The sequence below is a fragment of the Panicum hallii genome, chromosome 2 (genome assembly GCF_002211085.1).
Source record: "Panicum hallii strain FIL2 chromosome 2, PHallii_v3.1, whole genome shotgun sequence".
In the NCBI taxonomy this organism is placed as follows: Eukaryota; Viridiplantae; Streptophyta; class Magnoliopsida; order Poales; family Poaceae; genus Panicum; species Panicum hallii.
The window spans coordinates 56,099,664-56,120,851 of NC_038043.1; the positions used below are offsets into that span (position 1 = coordinate 56,099,664).

Here is a 21,188-nt window from a genome sequence, read left to right on the forward strand (position 1 = left end):
TTGAAACTAATTAAACTTACCTGGTCAGCATTTTCAGGGCCAACCTCCAAGATGTTGCCTCTTTTACCAATATTAACTTCAAGAGACATAACTAACCCTTCTCTTAGTGGATCAATTGCAGGATTTGTAACCTAGACATGCAAAAGAGAATCATGTCTATTACAAGCACAAGCTGAGAGAACATTGATCTTGATAACAACTTTTTGTAAATGAGGAGACCAAATTCCATGGAAAAATGCCATCATTGTGACCAAGTAAAAGTTAAAAGACCTGATGCTCAATGAAATGTAAATAAAAGTTAATAGATCACTATTTTTTCCCTACAAGGCTACCGCACCAACAAAAGAGCATGCAGCACGATTTACTTTATGTGGAATTTTTGGTGTGAAATATTAAATTTCACAATACGGCAGGCCAAATTTTAAGATGGAATAGAATTCATCATTTAATTTTTGCTGTGACAATATTAAATTTTAGTTTGTTGTGCATGGGAAAAATGTAATTTCCCAAGTACCAACCGTGCTATAGTTGAAAAGGTTGCCGTCATTTAATAATTCCATTGTCACACTGAAGCAGGGAAGGCTTTTACTTGAGCGCGTCAGGATACAAATTTCAATGAATATAGCAGTTAATTTAGACTCGAAAGGGCTCAGCTAATTAACTACCATAAAATCTCTTAAGGATTTACTAACCTGTGCAAACCGCTGCTTGAAATAATCATATAGCAAGTGGGGCTTTTGTGACAATACAGCTAATGGAATGTCATCGCCCATACAAAATGTTGGTTCCTTTCCTTGTGAAGCCATAGATTCAATCACCAATTGCACATCTTCACTTGAATAGCCAAATGCCCTAGGGAAAAGCAATATGTATAAATTAAACATTCAGCTAGAGTAACCATGTAATGTTTCTAACCGTTACAACCATTGGTATTTGTCTGTTGTGCAACTTCTAATCTAAAAATATTATAGCTACTCCCTTCGTTCCACAATGTTTGTCCATTGAGGACATCATGGGTGTAATTATTGCAGTATTTCAACTCATTACCCCTAATTAAGTTCCATAGAAGAAAACATGTCGTATTGTGGCATTTAATTGAGGTATGGATGGTCATTTCGTTTTTTTTTCTTGAAACTAGCACTTCCTTGTATATGCACATGGTGTGCTATCGACAAATATTGTAGAATGGAGGCAGTATTACACGAGGCTAACATGTTGAAAACTTGAAACCAACTAAATAAGTGGCTATATTTTACTGGACATAACGCAATGGCAATCCAAACTCACAAACACTGTTTTGGATGTATCTTCTGAAATATCAAAGAACACTAAACCACAACTCGGACAAGTAAAAGAAAAGAATTTAAGGGGTGTCAGGATCAAAGGAACAAATGTTGATGAATTCTTACTGTTGATGTCTCAAAACAGACTCATTGTCCATGACGGTTGATGGGATGAAGTTCACAGGCTTTATTGAGCGTGTGCGTTCTTGCAACCAAGTTCCATAGGGATTTGCTGAAGCTACACTTTTCTTCACTTCTGTGTTTTCAAGAACCTGGATGATTCATGAGGCTTAAAATCTACATAGAAAATTCTGCGGCAGTCAAAGGCAATAAAAGTTAGAGATTCTTTGTTTCTATACTAACCTGTCCAGTCTGTAGGTCAACAGTAATCATCATTCCAGGGCCTAATCTTCCTTTCATTACTACCTTCGACTCATCCATCGGTATAACACCAACCTGTATGTCATCATTGACAAAACTAGTCACCAGTGCGAACCCAATATGAAACTTTTGAGATTTCACGTAACACTTGAGAAGGTGATCAAAATTCAATTTATCAACTATTGCCATACTTTCATGTCATAGTTATAAAACAAATCATATCCATTTCAACTGCTCAGGAGATGGTCAAAATGTGTGACCTGCAAAGCAGCTTATTTAAGAAATCAGTTTTTTTAAAACAAAAGTCATCCTGTTATTGCATTACTCCCTACTACAACTGAAGAACTGTGCATTTCTCTACAAACTTATGGATACAAGAGAGTGCGCTGAGAAGTTAGTCCACTAAACGTTTTTATACATCAAAACTTAATAATCCTTGCACCATCCAAGTGGAAATGTCTAACTTGAATGGTAGTTGATACATTAAACCAAACTCAGCCAATGCTAATTATCTAGGATGCAAAGAAAACTTTAGCCAAAAAGGCAAGAGCAAAGCCATGCAAGATCTTTCAAGTTTACACCAAGCACACGTCACATTACATTCAAATAGGAATAAATCACTAAGTTCATAGTGTTCACCTAGTCACACCTAGCCTAGCTGGCAGACCTACACTTTAGCAGAGACACAATACTTACTTAGTGTTACATTTAGTTTAGCTTGTGACATCTGAACTCTGCGATTTGGTATTGAAGGGTGTCAGTATATCTGCAATGAATTACTGGCAGATAAACCAAATGCTCCAATTCAAGGATTTCAAAATGGATACTTTATTATATAAGAGACACAATTCTCTCTGATAACATTGTTGCTGAACATATAATTTTGTACAGAAGAAAGAAATAGCTAGGACCAACCTCAGATGCAACATAAACGAAGTCATCTGATGTTCTCCAATAGCGTGCTGGACGCAGGCCATTCCTATCAAGAGTTGCTCCTACTGTCCTTCCATCACTGAATAAAAAATACAAAAACAACTATAAGCACCACCACTCTGTTGCAGGCCATAATTCAGTTGGAAAGGTAGCACATAAAGGAAAAAAAAGCAACGTTATAATCTACAAATTTCTTATTCTAAGGAACTTCAATACTCTATATATCAGTTCAATGATGCCTTTCATGGTTTTTTTTCCCTTTGACTATTCTTATGTTATCTACTAGTATTTCTTGTCTACTACGGGGAACATCACTGTCCTAGCATGGCTTAGAAGGTTTCAACAGCTACAATTAAAATACCTTCAAAATACCTTCTAAAGAATATATTACTATTAATCCAAAAAAAGAAGAAGATACTACTCAATGCCACCTGTAACTACAGCACATAACTATATCAATCCTGATCTATCTCTTCACAATTGAATACCCATTTATGCTACATTTCATTCCCTGCTTTGAGCTGCACAGAATAAATATGCTATAACACAACAAGGTTTCAGTCAAAGTGGATAGCAAAAACGTTGCTCCACAACAGATACTCAAATAACAAAAGAAAATAAGAAGGGACAGTCCCATATGGCATACAAATATCTTACCTAAACAGGAGTAAAGCAGGTCCATCCCAAGCCTCCATTTGTCCTTTGTAGTAGTCATAAAAGTCAATTACCTATAGAAAAACACAAATCATTGGACATAATTGCTGGCGCAGGTTGATATGAAAGGGACTTCATGCATGCCCTTAAAGATACCTCAGGGTATTTTATCGATAATGTTGGATGGTTCTTGTATGCCTCAGGGACGAGAATCATAAGAGCTTCAGCAGGACTTCTACCACTTCTTAGCAGTAACTGATGCAAGAAAGGATGTGATTACTTAACAATAACAGCAGCAGAATTCCAGGTGAAGTGGAATGAAAAAGAAAAATGCATGCAGGCTTCTCTGAGGGGAATGCAGGCTTTGTAATATAATTTCAGTGAAAGGAGTGTGATACTGTGATTTCTTACTTCAGCAGTACTGTCAAGGTTAGCTGAATCAGATGCTTTAGGGTCACCAAATGGGCGAATTTCATGCTCACGGCCTCGCCATACAGGAGACTGTAGTGTGGCTTCTCTTGATCGCATCCAGTTCAAGTTTCCCTGAAAGGAAAACAGAACACAATGAATAACGCAGGAGGTACCATTTAAAGTCAATATCAAAAATTTGGCGGGCAACATAGGAAGGAACTAAAAACAAGATATGGCAAACAAAAAGGTCATATTTGAGGATGTTAAAGCAAACCTGTATTGTGTTAATCTCTCCGTTGTGTCCAAGTAACCTCATAGGTTGAGCAAGAGGCCATCTAGGACTTGTATTTGTACTGTATCTTCGATGATAAATGGCGAAAGGAGATTTATACAGTTCATTCTGAAGGTCCAAATAGAATTGCCCAAGAACCTCAGATCGAAGCATTCCTTTGTAAACAATTGTTCTACTTGACAAAGAGCAGAAATAAAGTTCATCTGCCCAGCTGGAAGATTTTGAAGCCCGCTCTATCAGCTTCCGGCAGATGTATAGTTCTCTCTCTATGTCATCAGGATTATCTTCCTTTGCAACTTTCACAAATATTTGTTGTATATTAGGCATGGTTTCTTTTGCATAACGGCCTACCACAGATACATTGAAAGGAACAGGTCTCCAGCCAAGAACCTCAAGGCCTTCATCCGTGAAAACCTTTTCAGTTGCTGTAACATGATAAGGTGCCACTTTCAGATCATGCAGAACAGAAATAATAGCAACTATGGTAAGCAGTACTACTAAGAATATGGACAGAATTTCCAAAGGAAAGGTGGAGAGCATTGTCGCGGCAACCACACTCCTATGAAGCTAGGCAAACTAGCACACTAGAAACACCAACTAAACTTTTTGCATGCTATAGCTGTTGAACTCACATGCTCTCCTGTATCAAGGGAAAATAGTGTGCCACAGAAACTACATTCCAACAGAAGGCCTCGAATTTTAAGACCCAACATTTTGTGGGCATGCAAAGGATGGCAGCATGAAAATTCCACATAACAATTGAAGTAGGCTGCAACAGGACAGGGGATGCCTGGTAGAAATCTCTGGTCCAAATAAACATAGAAAATGTCCAACATTGGAGATAAGAAAAAAAATGGTCCCCTGTGTGAGCTGCATATTGTGGTAAAGCATCAGGACATTACCAGCTTTGGCTTCTTCCATGGATTTCTCATCTTGTGGAAGGAAGACCATGCCTACACCAGTATTTTTTCTGTCAAAGGGAGCAAGTCCTTGCTTGTTGGCCCAGTCATCAAACAGGTCCCATGGAATGCCACTCATCAATCCTGACCCATCACCAGAGTCATTGTCTGCTCCACAACCACCACGGTGCTCCATGCACCCAAGAGCTGTAAGTGCATCGCGAACAATGTTGAATGAAGGCACATTTTTCAAGTTTGCGACGAACCCAACACCACAAGCTCCACGTTCAGATAAGATATCATTCAAATCTGCAGCCTGGTAAAGGAAAACGAATTCCTGATGTTAACCAGCATTAAATACAGTGCTTGAGTTACAATGCCGTAGTTGTTGCAGCCTACTCAAACACATTCCAGAAGGGACAGGCGAATCAGTATACACTATTACAAATATTCTACCTATACTTTACACAATGTTATGCACTGACACTCCTGGAAACTTGATCGTGATTAGTACCTACCACCACAGCTGTCACCTATCTTTCCAATAACGCTCGGTTGCTTATTAATACCCTGCATTTGGTGCTTTGTTCGCTTTTTATACTATACTATATTTTAAAAAAGTCCATGAAAGGAACAGATCAAAAGCGACAAGTTGCGGTGCATGACGATCAACAACGGATTAAAAAAACCTGCAGTTGCAAGCAACTACTGCTTCAACACATATAACCTTATCAAAATGCGGCAATCAGGATACGGGCAAAACAAATTGGACTCGTCAAATGCCTGCGCTACTGTTCCTGCTTTCCCCAATCGCCCAGCACAATCGGCGATTGGTACAACTATTCCAAAAATCTTAAGCCATCGAAACATGCAATCGTCGATGATTTACATAGACGAAACTGAACAATCCAGAACCCGCAAAACCGCAAAAACACGCGCTCCCAGTCCCTCCACCTCACACACACACGTCACGAGTAACGACGAGAGTCACGAGACCAATAACCAATTCCGATCGTCGCGCATATATCCATCCGTACCTGCTGCGTGGGCTTCTGCGGCGCGGGCGGAGCCTCCCGTCGGGCGACGCCGCCGAGGACGGCGCGGGCGGAGGAGGCGACGATCCAGCTCGGCCTGGCCGCCGCGGACGCCCCCCGCGCCCGCAGCCTGGAGCGCCGCGCGGCGGCGGCCCTCCCCGCGAGCAGCAGCGTCGGCGCGGCGCGGGGCAGCGGGAGGAGCGCTGCGGCCGCCGTGGTCGGCGCCGCGCGCGGGAGCGTGGCCATGGCCCTCGTCGCCCTGGCCCTTGACTCGGGGCGGCGACGCGAAGCGCGATCCGGTCCGGCGGCGCGTCCGCCCGCACAACGCTAGCACACACACCACCCTCCTCCGCCTAAACTAAAACCGATCGGCGAACGCACACCACGCGTCGGGCGCGGCGTGTGATATAGCACGAGCGGGAGGCGGTGGGTGTGGTGGCCGCGGCCCCGCCCGCGGCCGCGGAAGCCGACAACGGAGGGGATCGTGTGGAGAGGAGGAGAGGGGGGCGAACAGGATAGGGCGAGAGGCGAGGGATGGATGGACGCGGAGCGGAGTGGGGAGGGAGGAGTAGTTATAGACGAGCAACGCGACGACGAGGAGGGCTTCGCTTTCTTCGGCTACCGCTCGCCCCGCCTCTCGGGCGCACGGGGGGACGCACAGGCACAGGCGCACAGCAGAGCACGCCGGGGGTGGGGGGATCGAACCGGATGGAGCGGATGATGAACGGGAAGGGGGAGGCGGCGGTGGACTCGCGCTTTGGATTTGTGTGGATTTAAAAGGAAGGGGTTGGCCTTTTGGGCTTTGGCTTTCGGTGGGGCCCCGGCTCGGGGGGCAGCAAGCATAGGTGGCAGGGATTTTGACCGGGGTTTTGGGGTTTTGCTTGGCTAGTATTTTTGAGGCTACCAGCCTACGACCAGTACTAGCTCAACGTATAGCACTCCTCTAAAAAAACGGGGGGAAAAAAGGGTCCCTCACCTCACCAGTATAGAAACAAAAAGAGAACAATTCCCCTATTCTTTGATTGCCTGCAATTGAAAATCTTCACAACTGCACGATGCGTGTAAGCGTCGGACTAGAGGTGAAAGAGGCATGCATCAACTATTCAATTATTAGGATGACGGTTTATTTACTTACCTTGGTTTGAAACCACCAATGTGATTCAGAGGTGGATTCTTTCAAGCTTATTCTCCTCATGTTGCTCGTGTATTACATTTTTTTTCTAACAAATGTGACTGTGAGGGTAACGCATGCTTCTGGTGATCCAAATTTAAGAGCCAAAAGGGAAGTGTGCATGTGTAATTGGCTGGCAATCCCCCTTTTGCGTGACAATTGATTGGTAGGCTTAGCTTATCATTGCTGACCAAGCAAGGAGAACTTTTAGGTGCTCATTTCAGTCACAGCGACCTCCTAAGATGCAAAGTCTCGTCTAGCAGCGGCTTCTCCCTGGACGTTCTAGTTAAGATTCCATCGCCCAAACTATTCTTCCAGCGCCTTGTATTCTTGTGCCACTTGTCACTGTTCACTTTCTAAGCCTGTCCGCCACCCAATCACACGTTTTCTAAGCTCTCTTCACGGCAATTTCGGAATCTCGATAATGGAGATGCATGGTTCATGGCAACGAAAGAATCATTTTTTGTCGGAACATAAAGATGTAGCCTCATCTTACTTCATGAGTTCCAGGTTATTAGTCCTTTTAGTCTTTCTAGGTATATAGTTTTTCTATGCATTCAGATATACGTTACGTTCTATATACATAATAAAATTTATGAATCTAGAAAAGATAAAACGACTAATAATTTAGGAAGAGGAATCAGGTACGAGTTGAATTAGGTTGGTGACCAAGTAAAACAAGCGGTGTACGTCGTACACCAACTCATTTTATGGTTTTCTTGTGAATCACCGGCCTATGCCAATTTAAGAAAAGGACATTAAAGCCAAAAACTATCTTTGGAGTTGACATATTTTAGCCATTCAAAGAATTTTGTTTTATTTGATCTGATAAAAATCTGAGAGGTTGGACGAGATAGGAGATATGCATGCTACAGTAATACTTCACAGCCGCTGCTTGGGAGAATCTTTCGCATTGTGACATAAGTTCACACGTGGTTCGGACACGGAATCTAAATCCGCACGATAAAAATAACATGGCTGTTACGTATCTCAATCAGCCACCAAGCCCAGATCACGTATGTCATTTTAGTTAAATATTTACTCCTGCTCCCTCCATGAAAAAAAACAAAAACAAGTCGTTCTAGGAAAATATTATTAACTGAAGATTTATGCAGCGTTTTATTCTGAGCATTTTTCGCGACAATTTTGAGGGATAGCGTGTGTTGGAGACTTTGGAGCTGAGTTAGCGTTGCATTTATTTACTATATCACGGCTGAAAATTTAAAGAGGGGAAACAAATGGGAGGAGAAGAAGAAAGCTGACTCGCCTTTGCCTTCTGAATATTCTGTCATGTCCGGTTGTTCGGTGGACTCTGCTCGCATCAGAATCCGGAGGTGTTGGCGTGTTGCCTTTAGAATTATTTGCGTGGTAAATGTACTGAAGTAGCTGTGAGATCGGATGCTTGTTGCGACGTGCAACCTGTTGGAAAGGTTAGTAGGTGGTGAAGAACAGAAGACGGAAGAAGCTTGGGCTCTTCGGGAATGGGTTCCCTACATATCAAGCGACAAGCGGCAACGTCATCACTTGGGTGTGACAACTGTTGGCATCTTGAGCTGTTGATTTCTCCACTTATTTCTAGTCATTTCAGACCTATAACCTGGAAGAGAATGGGAAACTACAATCTACTGCACTAGTAGTGTGTACACAGTTCACATGGTACAAATGTCAAAAGCCTTCAGTTCCAATCGCTGTGTCATCCATTGCTGACCTAAGTGATATGTGAGCTATGGTCCCGAGTTGGGCATTCGTAGCTTTGAACATTTCTGATGTGTTCTTCTCCCAGCGTGTTGGACGTACGATTGGGCTGCCCCTGCAGCTATAATCGGAGCCTACTTTGTACTAATCTGAATCGACAAAATTCAAGCTGGGGCCTGGGAGACTGGTCTGTCAAATTCTTCAGAGCTCGGACACTTGAGGCGAAGGAAAAGAAGATCTTGATACTCCAATTGCATGCTCCGTTGTCCTGATCCTTTTCTGCTGATTAAGGCGATGTATGTAGCCAATACCGCATGACTTGGATCTCGGAAGTGGTGATATTTATACACCTGCCGAGAGAGAGAGGCCCAGAATAATCCATGGCGAAACAGAGCAGTGTATACTGTTCCAATCAATCCATCAGTAGTGTTCCAACCCATGGCAAGACAGCTTGGTTTGTCCGGAAACAGAGGAGAAGGGAAGATGGGGACACGGGGTTGCCTGTTAAACATAGTATGTACTCAATATAGATGGTAGGGTATAGTCCTAACTTTGGTAACAACCCTGGACGTAATCATAGAAGCTGCGCCTCCTTTCCTTGCCTGATACGTTCAGGATTGTAACGATCTCATGTACTCAAGACTATATAAATCCTTCGGCTGAGATCTACTGGGTCATTGCGCCAATCCAATTAACAGCCTGAAAGATCGAAACAGAGTGGCAGCGTGCTGAAGGTGAGGCAGCACGGGTGCCTGAAACTGAAGCCCCGTGCCTCCGCTGCTCCTTCAGCCGGCAGGACTCGCGACATCCGAAAGCCGGTGGGCACGGAGCGGCCGATTCGGGAGGCCGGGTGGTCCATGACACTACACTATGGTGTGCACCGGAGCTGGGAGCTGGGAGCACGTCGTAGGGTGAAGATTCTGCGACGTCAGCTCAGATCGGAGTTGGAGCCGTCGTATTCTCTCTCTCCTCTCTCTGTTCACATGAAAATCATACGATTATTACAAATTGGCTCGCCTATCGGCCCACGCCGTTGAGTGTATTCGGCCTACCACAGCCCGCGCCCACGGCCCGCACAACCCTTCCTTCCATATGCGTCGGGCCCAGCTTGGTACTCAATCGCAGGCCGCGGCCACCGGACGTTCTAAATTTGTTCCCCTCGAGCACAGCAGCCGGCCCGTTAGCACGAGATTTGCGACGCGGAAACAGAAGTTGGTCGCAAGGCACGGCCGTATGGGCTTGCCACTTGCAATGTGCAAGGAAGGGGCAAGGCGGTAACTGTGTCGGCCTGCTTTGGATCCGATGCACGGTGCGCCGGTGGCCGACCTCCCCCCTCCGAAATCCCGAGGGCCATGGCGTATTGGCGTGCACGCGGGTACACGCTAAGCGACACGGGAGCAACTCTGGCGAGATGCCCGGTACACCCGCAAGAGGACATCGCCCGACCCCAGGCCCAAGAAGCATCCGGTGAAAGGTGACGTAGCCAACTCCGCCGCTGAAGCCACGGCGCCAGCTTTTCACATGACCGCTCCTTGCCTGCTGCACCCGCATCGCATGCACACGTCAAAGCTCACGGGCACATGCCTATGCCTATGCCCTCTAGGAACGTAATTTTATATTTTTCTCTACTTTATCAATAGAATTTTTATATTTTTTCTAATTTATCAATAGAAACACACTCGTCTCAAGGTTGCGTTATTCGTAAAAAAAAAAAGCTCACAGGCACATCATCTCTTCATCTCCAGCATCGGCGATACCGGCTGCCGGCACACCGCCTCGCCGCCGCCGTTGTCGGCTTGCCCCGGGTGGCGGCGTGGCCTACCTGCAGGCCGATGGGCCCGTGTCGCGGCGCAGGCCGGTGGGCGTGTCCAACAACCTTGTGGGCTTTTTGTGCTCTCGGCAAATCATCACGGCGCGGATCCAACTCTGTCCCAAAGTATCGATTCGGCACCTCCCTCGTACGGAACGGAATGTCAAACAGAGTCCACCATGTCCACGCACCGGCCGATCCATCTCCTCGAATGCTCGACGCTCTCCTCGCAAGGCGGCAAGAGCCTGCACGGTCTATGAGCCAGGTCCACCCACTGATCCTGCAGCCACCGTACACGCCACGTGGGCGCCGCCGTGCCAAGACAAGCCTCCTGTGGGTCTGTGACGAGCCACTGTAAAAGCAGTAAAATTGCAGCCGACGCGGAGGGCACACGTGGAGCGCGTCCGCTGGCCGAAGCGACAGGCCGCGCTCACGAGCTGCCGCAGCTTGGTCCCCGGCGGGCCGTGCAGGATCGCGGGCGCTGCCAGGAATGAGCCACCGCGCCTAGCCTGGCCAGTACGGCACGATACGTCCACGGAGGACCTCACGGGCGCGCCATGGCGCCGGCCTGCTCTGATCTGCCCGTGTTGTTTTGCGTCACGGCTCGCGTGCTGCTCCGCGGCTATATAGAGCTCAACCCACCGCCGGCGTCACGCCACCGCCTCACCTCGTCATCTGCCGCGCTCCAAGGCTTTGCAATCGTGGTGCTCGGTGTTGAACGATGCGCGGCTGCAAGATGGGTATGAGGATGCTGCCCGTGCTGCTGCTGCTGCTCGCGGCCGGCGCGGCGGCGTCGCACTCGTCGTCGTCGTCGTCGTGCCCGGCGACGCCGCCGGACTCGGGGGCCACGCTGCAGGTGTCGCACGCGTTCGGTCCGTGCTCGCCGCTGGGGCCCGAGGCCGCGTCCCCGTCGTGGGCGGGGTTCCTCGCGGACCAGGCGGCGCGCGACGCGTCGCGGCTGCTGTACCTCGACTCGCTCGCCGTCCGGGGCCGCGCGTACGCGCCCATCGCGTCGGGGCGGCAGCTGCTGCAGACGCCCACTTACGTGGTGCGCGCCCGCCTCGGCACGCCGGCGCAGCAGCTCCTGCTCGCCGTGGACACCAGCAACGACGCCGCGTGGATCCCCTGCGCCGGCTGCGCGGGCTGCCCCACCTCCACGCCCTTCAACCCGGCCGCCTCCACCTCGTACCGCCCGGTGCCCTGCGGGTCGCCGCTGTGCGCGCAGGCGCCCAACGCGGCGTGCCCGCTCAACAGCAAGGCCTGCGGCTTCAGCCTCACCTACGCGGACTCCTCGCTGGTGGCGGCGCTGTCCCAGGACTCCCTCGCCGTCGCCAACGACGTCGTCAAGGCCTACACCTTCGGCTGCCTGCAGCGGGCCACCGGCACGGCCGCGCCGCCGCAGGGGCTCCTCGGGCTCGGCCGCGGGCCGCTGTCCTTCCTGTCCCAGACCAAAGACATGTACGAGGCCACCTTCTCGTACTGCCTCCCGAGCTTCAAGTCCCTCAACTTCTCCGGCACGCTGCGGCTCGGGCGCAAGGGCCAGCCGCAGCGCATCAAGACGACGCCGCTGCTGGCGAACCCGCACCGGTCGTCGCTCTACTACGTGAACATGACCGGCATCCGCGTGGGCAGGAAGGTGGTGCCCATCCCGGCGGCCGCGCTGGCTTTCGACCCGGCGACCGGCGCCGGCACCGTGCTGGACTCCGGCACGATGTTCACCCGACTGGTGGCGCCGGCGTACGCGGCGGTGCGCGACGAGGTCCGGCGCCGCGTGGGCGCGCCCGTGTCGTCGCTGGGCGGGTTCGACACGTGCTTCAGCGACCCCGCGGTGAAGTGGCCGGCCGTGACGCTGCTGTTCGACGGGATGCAGGTGACGCTGCCGGAGGAGAACGTGGTGATCCACAGCACGTACGGGACCACCAGCTGCCTGGCGATGGCGGCGGCGCCCGACGGCGTGAACACGGTGCTCAATGTCATCGCCAGCATGCAGCAGCAGAACCACCGCGTCCTCTTCGACGTGCCCAACGGACGCGTCGGCTTCGCGCGTGAGCGCTGCACCGCCGCCTAGATTCTTCTATGGCTGGCCAGGCCTCCGCGCGGGTGCATGCCTTGCCTGCTGCGCGATTGATCATCATCTTCGCCGTGTCATCTTTGTTGGTTTCCAATTCTTTTTTAGTCTAGTGAGCGTCTCCGTCAGGGTGTCTCGTTCCTCGGTTCAGATTTCCCCGGGTTGATTCCGTGATAGCTATATGACTTAGTTGGGCTCCAGTGGGCTCTGAAGAACTCTGAAGTGCATGTAGTGTGTGATCTATGCCGGGCCGCGTTCGTATTTGTTAATTATGGGCCGGAGTAATCCAGCTGAGCTAGGCCTTTCGTTGCCTCATCAACCATCATCCATCCGAGTATTTGTACGTGAATTGGCGATGGTGGATTTCTTTACTCACCTTCCACTACCGGAGATTCGTGCGGATAGCATCGAACGGCACGAACTTAACGCAACAACAGTCAAGCAGTCGGTATCCCCGTGCTGTGGGCTGTCTGCGGCTTCACAACCCACGTGAGCGGAGATGCTCCCAGCGTGGGAACCGTAGGATACTAGGTGATTTTTTAGGTTCCAATCTTAAAATATATTTTTCTTTTAAATCGTAAATCTTTTTTTTATTCCGTTTGGACAGCTGAGTTATTGAGAATTAATCCTCTCATAGCTAAATTAGAAATTTTGTTTTGGTCTTTTGTGAAATCAAAAGAAATTTTCTAGATCGAGTAGTGTATCCGCACTTAAATTTCCCCACTATTACACCCTTGTGCCTAACTTCTTATAACACTTCTAGTAAACCGTGAAGCAAGCGATGGGGATGCTGTGAGATGTTTTTGGCTGAGCTGATGGGTTTTGTTTAAAAAAATGTCCGGCTGGGGGATAAGCGAAAGGCTGGGGAATGGGCTTTCTGGCTCCAAGTCAGATAACACGAGTTGGGCTGGAAAGTTTGAATTAACGAAGTTGGATCGGCCCATTATCTCTGCATAGTTGTACTGGGACGCATGCCAGCCAATACGATTTCAACTTTTTAAGGCACCTACTAAGGAGTCGCAAAACCTGAACTTGGCAGCCTCGGTCCTGTTCATTTCACTCTGTTTATCCTTTTGTCGATTCCCTAGATCTGCATACAAAATCTGTTTCCTCCTGTCCCTACTGCAGACTGCAGTGTTGTATCCGCTTGTCGCGCCCCCTTGTTCGTTTCTGCACGCTTACGGCGCAGTGACTCTGCATGTCCGGTGTCCCACAAGCAAACCAGCACGAGCTCGTCACAAACTTTGAAGCTCGATCGGACCGTGAGAGTTCCTCTTCCATCCAGTGGGAAAAGAGTTCAGCTTCCAATCATTGCCCTGCATTGGGCATCGTCTTTGAGCGTAGCTTTCACCCATGCAGCACCGCCTGGCTTTCAAAGTTCAAATTCACCTGCTGCTGCGAGTCGCAAAGCGGCCGGACTCGTCTCCCGACCGGCTTTGCTGCCGGAGTCCGAGCACTGGAGTGATACCGGCAACTTTGTCGTCCTCGACGACGAGCTCGGCGCCACCATTTTTTAACCTCGGGGGTGAAGAAAGCTGGCGGTAGCTTCAGTACCAACGCACCGCCGGCCATGGGTGAACGCAGGAGGACACGGTCAAAAAGTTAAAGGCCGGCGAGGAAGGCAGCGGCGATACGGAAGGTACAATGTCGCTTTACGACCGTACCCCGTAGTCCAAACTCTGGGCCAGCGTTGGGTAGCCACGGTCTCCCTCATGGATCACCCGGTATGCCATCGACATGTTTGGGACGCAGAGATCTCGTAGGAATTTCATGCCAAAATTGCATAGAAACATTGCATTGCAAAGCAAAGGGAGACGCTGCTGCACTGCTCATCTGAAGGGATCAGATCATCCTGGGCTGTTGATTTGTTTTGAGACTTGAGAGATGAAGACAGCTTCCATTTATCTGGGGATTTGGGGCTCTGAGCCACACCATTTTCCGGCGCCGTGCTCTTTCTTGCCCGGCTTGCCTTTTGTGGCCATCGTTAGGCAGGAGCCTCGACTCGCGGCGCTGCTGACAGATGTGAGGCAGGCAGCTAAGATGGTAGTAGTACCAGCCAGCTGTAGTAGCAAACTAAAACGTACAAAAAAAAACAACTTCAGGTTCTTTTTTTTTCTTCTGATTTCACATTTTTTCTGTAGAAGATAAATGAATGAAATGATCCTGACAAAAAAAAAAATGGAACCGACAGGTACTACCGATAATATTGTTGCCACGCATGTACACGATATTGTAGAGAACATGCACGCAACATATTACAATGATTGCAGATTCTTTCAGGCATACATCTATGATACATACAGTACAGATCAACATGCACTACCGTGCCCATATCTTGTCCCTAAAGAAATGCCAAGTCTTTTTCTCTCCACATTATTTTTTTGCAATGCCACGCTGGCTGCCTGGCTCATCGGATGCCTCTTTATGTTTGCTCATACCACCAGCTGCTTTCTCGAGCTTTGCCGTTTAAATTTTCGCTGACAGGATCACCGGCGACCAATGGGATGCGCTCCTGCGTCCAGGAGAAGGTTCGGTGTTGATAGTTGCCGGCCACAACTCCCCAACGACACCCACAAAAAATGGGGGACACAACTGTCTGATCTTTTTCAGCTCCTGCCCTAGTTTTATACTGCCTCTGGCTGTTATAGGATATGCAGGGGCTGTCATGCTGCAACATCACAAGATCAGGAGCTAATTAAAGAACAAAAAGTCAGAGACCAAACGTACTAGGTCATCTGGGATTGGCATCATCAGCTGCAAGCATTCTGCAGTGCAACTTTGCGGTGTTGTTTTCACCAGCAAAAATTGGTTTTTGAAAGCTGACCGGCGAAGAGGGCTCCTTCCAAGAACTTGGATCCACGTCATCTGCAAAGTTTCTTCAAGTGCTAGCTTCATTCACCAGACCTACGGTTAACCAATCATTGCTTTGGAAGGAGCAGAAGATGACATCCAGGTTCTTGTGCGTGACTGACTGAAAGGCGCAGGGTGACTGACATGCATATCCAGACCTGCCAATGCAATCCTCCTATGGCATCAGGCATCAGCATCCAGCAAACATGAGCAATGGACAGTGACCTGGTGGCTTGCATTCAGGTTACCAATTTGCCATACAAAACTTCCCACTTGCTAAATTTTAGGAGGGTAATGTGCAGGTTAGACGCCTGGCTGGAGAATATGTCCATGTCATTGCGGGGAAGCAAGTTACACAAAATGCGAAACATTGCTCCGTCTGTGTCCTGGCTCAATGCATACAAGCCATCATCACAGGGTGACTCTAAAGCACACCAAATGCTGATGCCTCAGCAGCCACTAAGTCCATCCATGGCCCCATCTTGGTGTTGCATCATTGGAAGTTAGTAAATATCCAAAACATGATCATTCAATTCCAGAAAAAAGAACAAAACTGAGTTATCACTGCTATGTCACCAAAAACTCTGTACATTACAGTGAGCTCCAAGGGTTTCCTATGGATAAGTTGAGAGGTACCAATCAAGACAGTAACAAAAGAATTGTACCTGACCTGATACATGCTAACCTCGGGTAAAAACATGTACATCTCCGGACTGGCTTGCGCGCTTGTGTTACAATTTTTCTATCTGTAAGCTGAATCAATAAGTTAACATCTCCTACCCTACAAAATATTAGTGAGCAATATATATGTATGTATATGCCTAAATGTATATACGTGAGCGCCGGATGATTTCTGGAAGACAATGATAACGGCTTTTCGAGCAACTCTGCCACCCAGTGGCTTCCACTGACGCTCCAGTCATCCTTTTGAGTGTGGATAACCTGCTGCATCGTGCCTGGTTTGAGCTTGCTTTTGACATTTGAAAGTTCATTGCACCTTGAGGCTGCAGGAGCTCTAAAGTTGCAACGTGTTTTCAGCTGTCTATCCATCTTCTTGAAAAGCTTTGTATATGAAATCCCTAAAACGTCTAGAATACTGCTTTGGGTCCACTGCTGATATTGAAGTTGCGTCATACTGGAAAGACTTATATGCATGCTCAAGCTTCTTGCTGATATCGTAATCTTGAAGTATGTCTATGATTCCAAAATACAATATAACATCGTAGTACTCTCCAGTTGGCTCTCCAATTAGCTGCAGTTCACAATCACTCTTCCGAGCAGTGAGTTCAGCTCTTGAACGCATGTTTGCCCCAAGTTTGATTTTAGGACACCTGTTAATTCACAATATTCAGAAGTTGATTTCAAGTACAAAGTGAAATAAAAATGAATCAGAAGGGATGTTTCATAGTAAATTACTACTTATCCTGTGTATCATAACATTTTTTTGTTCAAGTATGTAGGATATTCGGATTCTGTATAGCACACAGAACCAAGTCAAAGACAGCTGAGATGCATGAACAGAAAGGAACTAATAGGGGCATAGGGTCATAGCATAGCTGCCTTAGTGTTGTGAGAAGTCATGGTGGGCATGAACTAAGTGGACGCATTCTAGATTTTGAATAGGCTGCAGAGGAATAATTGCAGCTTACATCTTCAATTATTCTGTCTCACTTCTCAAGGTTGTGACAATAATTATTTCATTAGGTATGTTCACAAAAAAAATGTAAGGGCAAACTATTTTCATTAGAGTTGAAATGCTGCTTAAACAAGAAGATTGCTGGTACAGATCCTACTACCAAATATGACATAAAGATTGTGACAGGATAGACGTCATAAATTATTCCGATTGTAGGTCGCATTCCAGTACAACAGTACCTCATAAGTATAAAACAGAACAGCTAAATGCAATTAAATGTCTGTTTTACCTGTTTGGATCAGCAATAAACTGATCCGCATTTCCTCTTGAAAGACGAGTTGCCAGTATATTGTTGATTTCATAGTCAATGGAGCCTTCAACCAACAAATTGTGTTGTAAGATATAAATTACCATGATATGAAATTGCTAAGGTGATTTCTTTAATAACAAAACTGGTAAGGTGTTTAGAATTTTCTAACCAACCTTCAGTCAGAAGCTTCTCTCTGTTATCTATGAAATGTACGCCAACCAGAAGACTGTAATCCATAATTTTCTCCTGCTCAAGGAATTCGCAATCCCTGTCTACTTGCCTGCTTCAACATATGTAACATCTTTATTGATACGATGGACAAAAATTGCCATGATTTCTAAAAGCATTAATAAGACACCATATGAAGAATACGAGATAAAGTATGAGCACCTTTGGAACTCTTGAAACCATTGCTTCTTCAGTCTAAAGATGAAGTTCAGATCCAGGTCTTTCAGAGTTGTATACTGATCGATCTCTGTATGTGGCTTATCAGTTGTGCGGCCAAGAGATGAGCCTTTCAGATCAAAACGCCTATGAATAGGATATTCTGAGCAGAATAGATTTCCCATTATGACAAAACGGACCTGGGTTTTGGCCCAAAAGCAAACAGTCAGTGCATTAGTTATGGTTGTTGGCAAACAGTACTATCAAAGAGTTAAGGATGGAGAGGAACTGTACAGCCGCATTCATCTCTAACCTTCTTCTGATTTGCTCCAGCTAACTTGACACAATGTAGACCAAAAAATTTGGTTACTAGAGTATTTTCAAATGCCCGGACATGATTGTAATAAGCTGGGAGCATCTTCAGAAGCATCTGCAATGTGAACAAGTGATTTTGTATTCAGGTTGAAACTTCTAGCCTTACTATGAAGCTTCAGAAACATATAGACAAAGGGAGCAACAAAGGACGGACCTTCACTTCAGATTTCTTCATTGTCTTTATCATGTACCGATCATCGTTTGTGAGGTAGAAAAAGCTTCCGCTCTTACCAGGAGATGAAAGCTCCCGGAGAGCCTCATTTCCACATAGGGATAACATATAATCAGCAGCATCCACCTTGAACAGCTTGCGCAGTGTCCTGCAATTCAGTTCAGAACAAATGGTCCGCTGATGATCATGATGAAACAGGAACATGTTACATAATGATCATATATCTTTATCGAGGGAGTGAAGACCAACCGGAACACCTGTGGGCAGTAATCCTTCCATCTGAAGTCACAAGAATTGTGTGGAGGGGTGTATTTTGAGCCTTCAGGAGGGAACTTTGTCCATACTTTTTCCTTTGGGTCAAAAGCCGACGATTTCAGATCAAGCACAATTGGGCCTTGCTTCCCCACTGCGTGCCTGTATCCAGATATGAATGTTGAGGCAAGACAATGAATTCAATCAACTATCAAGAAACGTGAATGACAAACAATTGCACTGCATAACGTCTTATTGGTGAAAAAATTCAGACAGAAGGGTGAGGCCTTAAAAAAAATCAGATTAGCCACCTAGAAATTTACTTCTGAACTACTTCACAACCTGAATCAAACTCTTCTGTTGATTCAGATGTCGATTTTCCCAAACTAGAACTTGTCAATCAGCAAAGGCATCAACAAGATTCAATGTGAATTCTGCCATTATGCGATGTCAAAGTAGCATGCTCAAATCCCACAGCTGCCCAACCAGAAAGTTTCAGACATTGAAGGCAAACGAACTCCACGCACCTGATCCCGAGCTGCAAGTTTAGCATGAGCTCGTAGTGCTTGTGACCTTTGGCGATGGTCTCCCCTTGCCGCTTCGCCTCCCGCGGAGGCACCCACTGGGTGATGTGCGGCGCCGGCGAGGACGGCAGCAACACCCGGTCGTCACCACCGCCGTCCGTCCTGAAGCTCCTCCGCACGGACACCGCCTCGTCCCCCAAGGCAGGCCCGTCCACAATGTCGCACGTGATGTCGCCGTCAGACTCCCAAATGCAAATCTTGTCGTACTTCCCGTCGCCGCCGGAGCTGTTGCTCAGCCCGGACACCGAGCTCGCCCGCCCGTTGGTCGTCCTGTTCACCGACGACGTCCGTGCCTTGCGCGGCGACGCCGAGTTGGAGCTGGTGCCCATAAAGGCCGGCAGGTCTCTCGCGAACACGTCGCGGGGATCGCGCGCCGTCGGGGAGGACGCCGCCGGGGACGGGTAGTAGACTCCCTTCTGCTGGACAATGCCGGTGGGGCTGTCGCGCGTCCAGTAGCCAACGTAGACGCTGCCGTCGGCCCAGCGGAAGGTTCCCTGGCCGCGCGGGCAGCCGTCCTCCCACCCGCCGTCGTAGCGGTTGCCGTTGGACCAGACGAGCGCGCCGCGGCCGTGGATGAGCCCCGCGCGCCACTGCCCCGTGTACTCGGTGCCGTTCCGCCAGGTGTAGCGGCCGGTGCCGTCCTGCAGCCCCGCGCGCCAATCGCCGTCGTACTGGTCGCCGTTGGCGTATCTCTTCGTGCCGTTGCCGTGCTTGAGGTTCATGGACCAGGACCCCCTGTAGGTGTCCCCGGCGGCGCCGGTGTAGGTGCCGGAGCCGTCCATGAACCCGTCCTTGAACTCGCCCTCGTAGGTGGCGCCCGACGGCCAGGAGAACTTGCCCCGGCCAGTGGCCTTGCCGTGCCGCCACTCCCCCTCGTACATGCACCCGTCCGTCCACAGGTACTTCCCCGCCCCATGCGGCGCGCCGCCGCGCCACTGGCCCGTGTAGAAGTCGCCGTTGGGGAGGCCGCGCTCCACGTACCCGTGCACGTGCTCGCCGTCGTCGCCGCCGCCCGAAGAGGACGACGCCGAGGAGGACGCCGTCTCGGAGTCCTCCGCGGCCGACATCGGGGACACCCGGCGCCGGCCCACGGGCTGGGGATGCTGCACCTTGCGCACGGTCGCCTCCCAGGCCCTGACGCGGGTGTGCTCGTGCATTGGACGCCCCCGCCTGTCGCGGCGGCCACGCCTCCTCGTCCTTTTCTTCTTCTTCTTCTTCTTCTTCTTCTTCTTCTTCTTCTTCTTCTTCTTCTTCTTCTTCGCCGCCGCTCGGTACCTTGGCTCGGCGCGCGTCGCTCTGCTTGGCCGCGGATCTAGCACCGCCGGAGGCCGCGCGCACGCTGCCTCCACGGCGGCATTGTTGGGGGAAGGAGAGGGTTAATGGGACGGGGACACGCAAGCGAGCGAGAAGGTAGGAAAGCAAGGAAGGAAAGAAATGTGTTTTGGGGACGGGCAGGAGGTGGGGAAACAAAGAAATGGAGAGGGGTGTGGGGGGTGTGGGGGTCTTGGGGAAGATGAAGGCAGTCCCGGGTAGTTTGCTTCTTTCTTTTTCTCTCTCTTTATCTCTTTTACCTATCTCTTGTGAGACTTAAATCATATTTCCGAAAGTTCAGAATCTGTAAATTCAAATAAATTTCAAACTCTCCAGGAAGGTTAAATTTTCTATCTTTCTCTATTTTATTGTCCACTGATCAATGTTGAGTCTCACGTGATCGTCATATACATAGTGAATGCATTGTCATCTATGTACGTACACCCCCGACGTGTTTCACTCGAGACATTACGACTCATAGAATCCAATTTTCCCAACACTAGGAGTCTCTCCACTTATGGTTGCTGGAAAGCTTCACTCCATCTGCATTTGTCGCTAGCCTTCTCTCATATCAGCGCACATTTGAGTTGTGTTGTTGGATGCTTTGGTGGTGTCACTTGTACATTTAGAAAGGGTCGTTGTCAAATGTAGCGCATATGGTTGAAACTCAAATTTTGTATGGG

At 48.5% G+C, this 21,188-nt stretch overlaps 3 protein-coding genes across 4 annotated transcripts in view; 1 reads left to right on the forward strand and 2 right to left on the reverse strand.

Annotated features, from left to right (window-relative positions):
- LOC112879687 (ferredoxin-dependent glutamate synthase, chloroplastic) overlaps positions 1-6,582 on the reverse strand; it is a 29,937-nt gene extending 23,355 nt beyond the window's left edge. Inside the window, exons 1-11 of one of the 2 annotated variants that reach the window (XR_003226143.1) lie at positions 5,891-6,133; positions 4,857-5,169; positions 3,937-4,379; positions 3,663-3,794; positions 3,408-3,506; positions 3,255-3,325; positions 2,580-2,676; positions 1,647-1,739; positions 1,410-1,555; positions 693-852; positions 21-131 (exon numbers count right to left, since the gene is read on the reverse strand). Coding sequence is in view for 1 of the 2 variants with exons in the window: in XM_025944052.1 (XP_025799837.1) it covers positions 21-131; positions 693-852; positions 1,410-1,555; positions 1,647-1,739; positions 2,580-2,676; positions 3,255-3,325; positions 3,408-3,506; positions 3,663-3,794; positions 3,937-4,379; positions 4,857-5,169; positions 5,891-6,133 (1,908 nt within the window). In the remaining variant the exon portion in view is untranslated. Of the gene's footprint in view, positions 1-20; positions 132-692; positions 853-1,409; positions 1,556-1,646; positions 1,740-2,579; positions 2,677-3,254; positions 3,326-3,407; positions 3,507-3,662; positions 3,795-3,936; positions 4,380-4,856; positions 5,170-5,890 lie in introns of both variants that reach the window. The other variant, XM_025944052.1, reaches the window with a different exon arrangement.
- A 4,469-nt stretch (positions 6,583-11,051) lies between these two features.
- Positions 11,052-12,980, forward strand: LOC112879690 (aspartyl protease 25). Its single transcript, XM_025944055.1, has one exon. The coding sequence runs from the start codon at positions 11,285-11,287 to the stop codon at positions 12,629-12,631; it is 1,347 nt and encodes a 448-aa protein (XP_025799840.1). The 5' UTR covers positions 11,052-11,284; the 3' UTR covers positions 12,632-12,980.
- A 1,828-nt stretch (positions 12,981-14,808) lies between these two features.
- LOC112882618 (phosphatidylinositol 4-phosphate 5-kinase 6-like) lies at positions 14,809-20,664 on the reverse strand. Its single transcript, XM_025947708.1, has 8 exons — positions 19,138-20,664; positions 18,608-18,772; positions 18,341-18,506; positions 18,125-18,241; positions 17,818-18,011; positions 17,601-17,707; positions 17,407-17,491; positions 14,809-16,812 (listed from the first exon to the last, which is right to left on the reverse strand). Exons 1-8 carry the CDS (start codon positions 20,349-20,351, stop codon positions 16,524-16,526), a joined length of 2,337 nt encoding a protein of 778 aa, XP_025803493.1. The 5' UTR covers positions 20,352-20,664; the 3' UTR covers positions 14,809-16,523.
- Between the last annotated feature and the right edge of the window lie 524 nt (positions 20,665-21,188).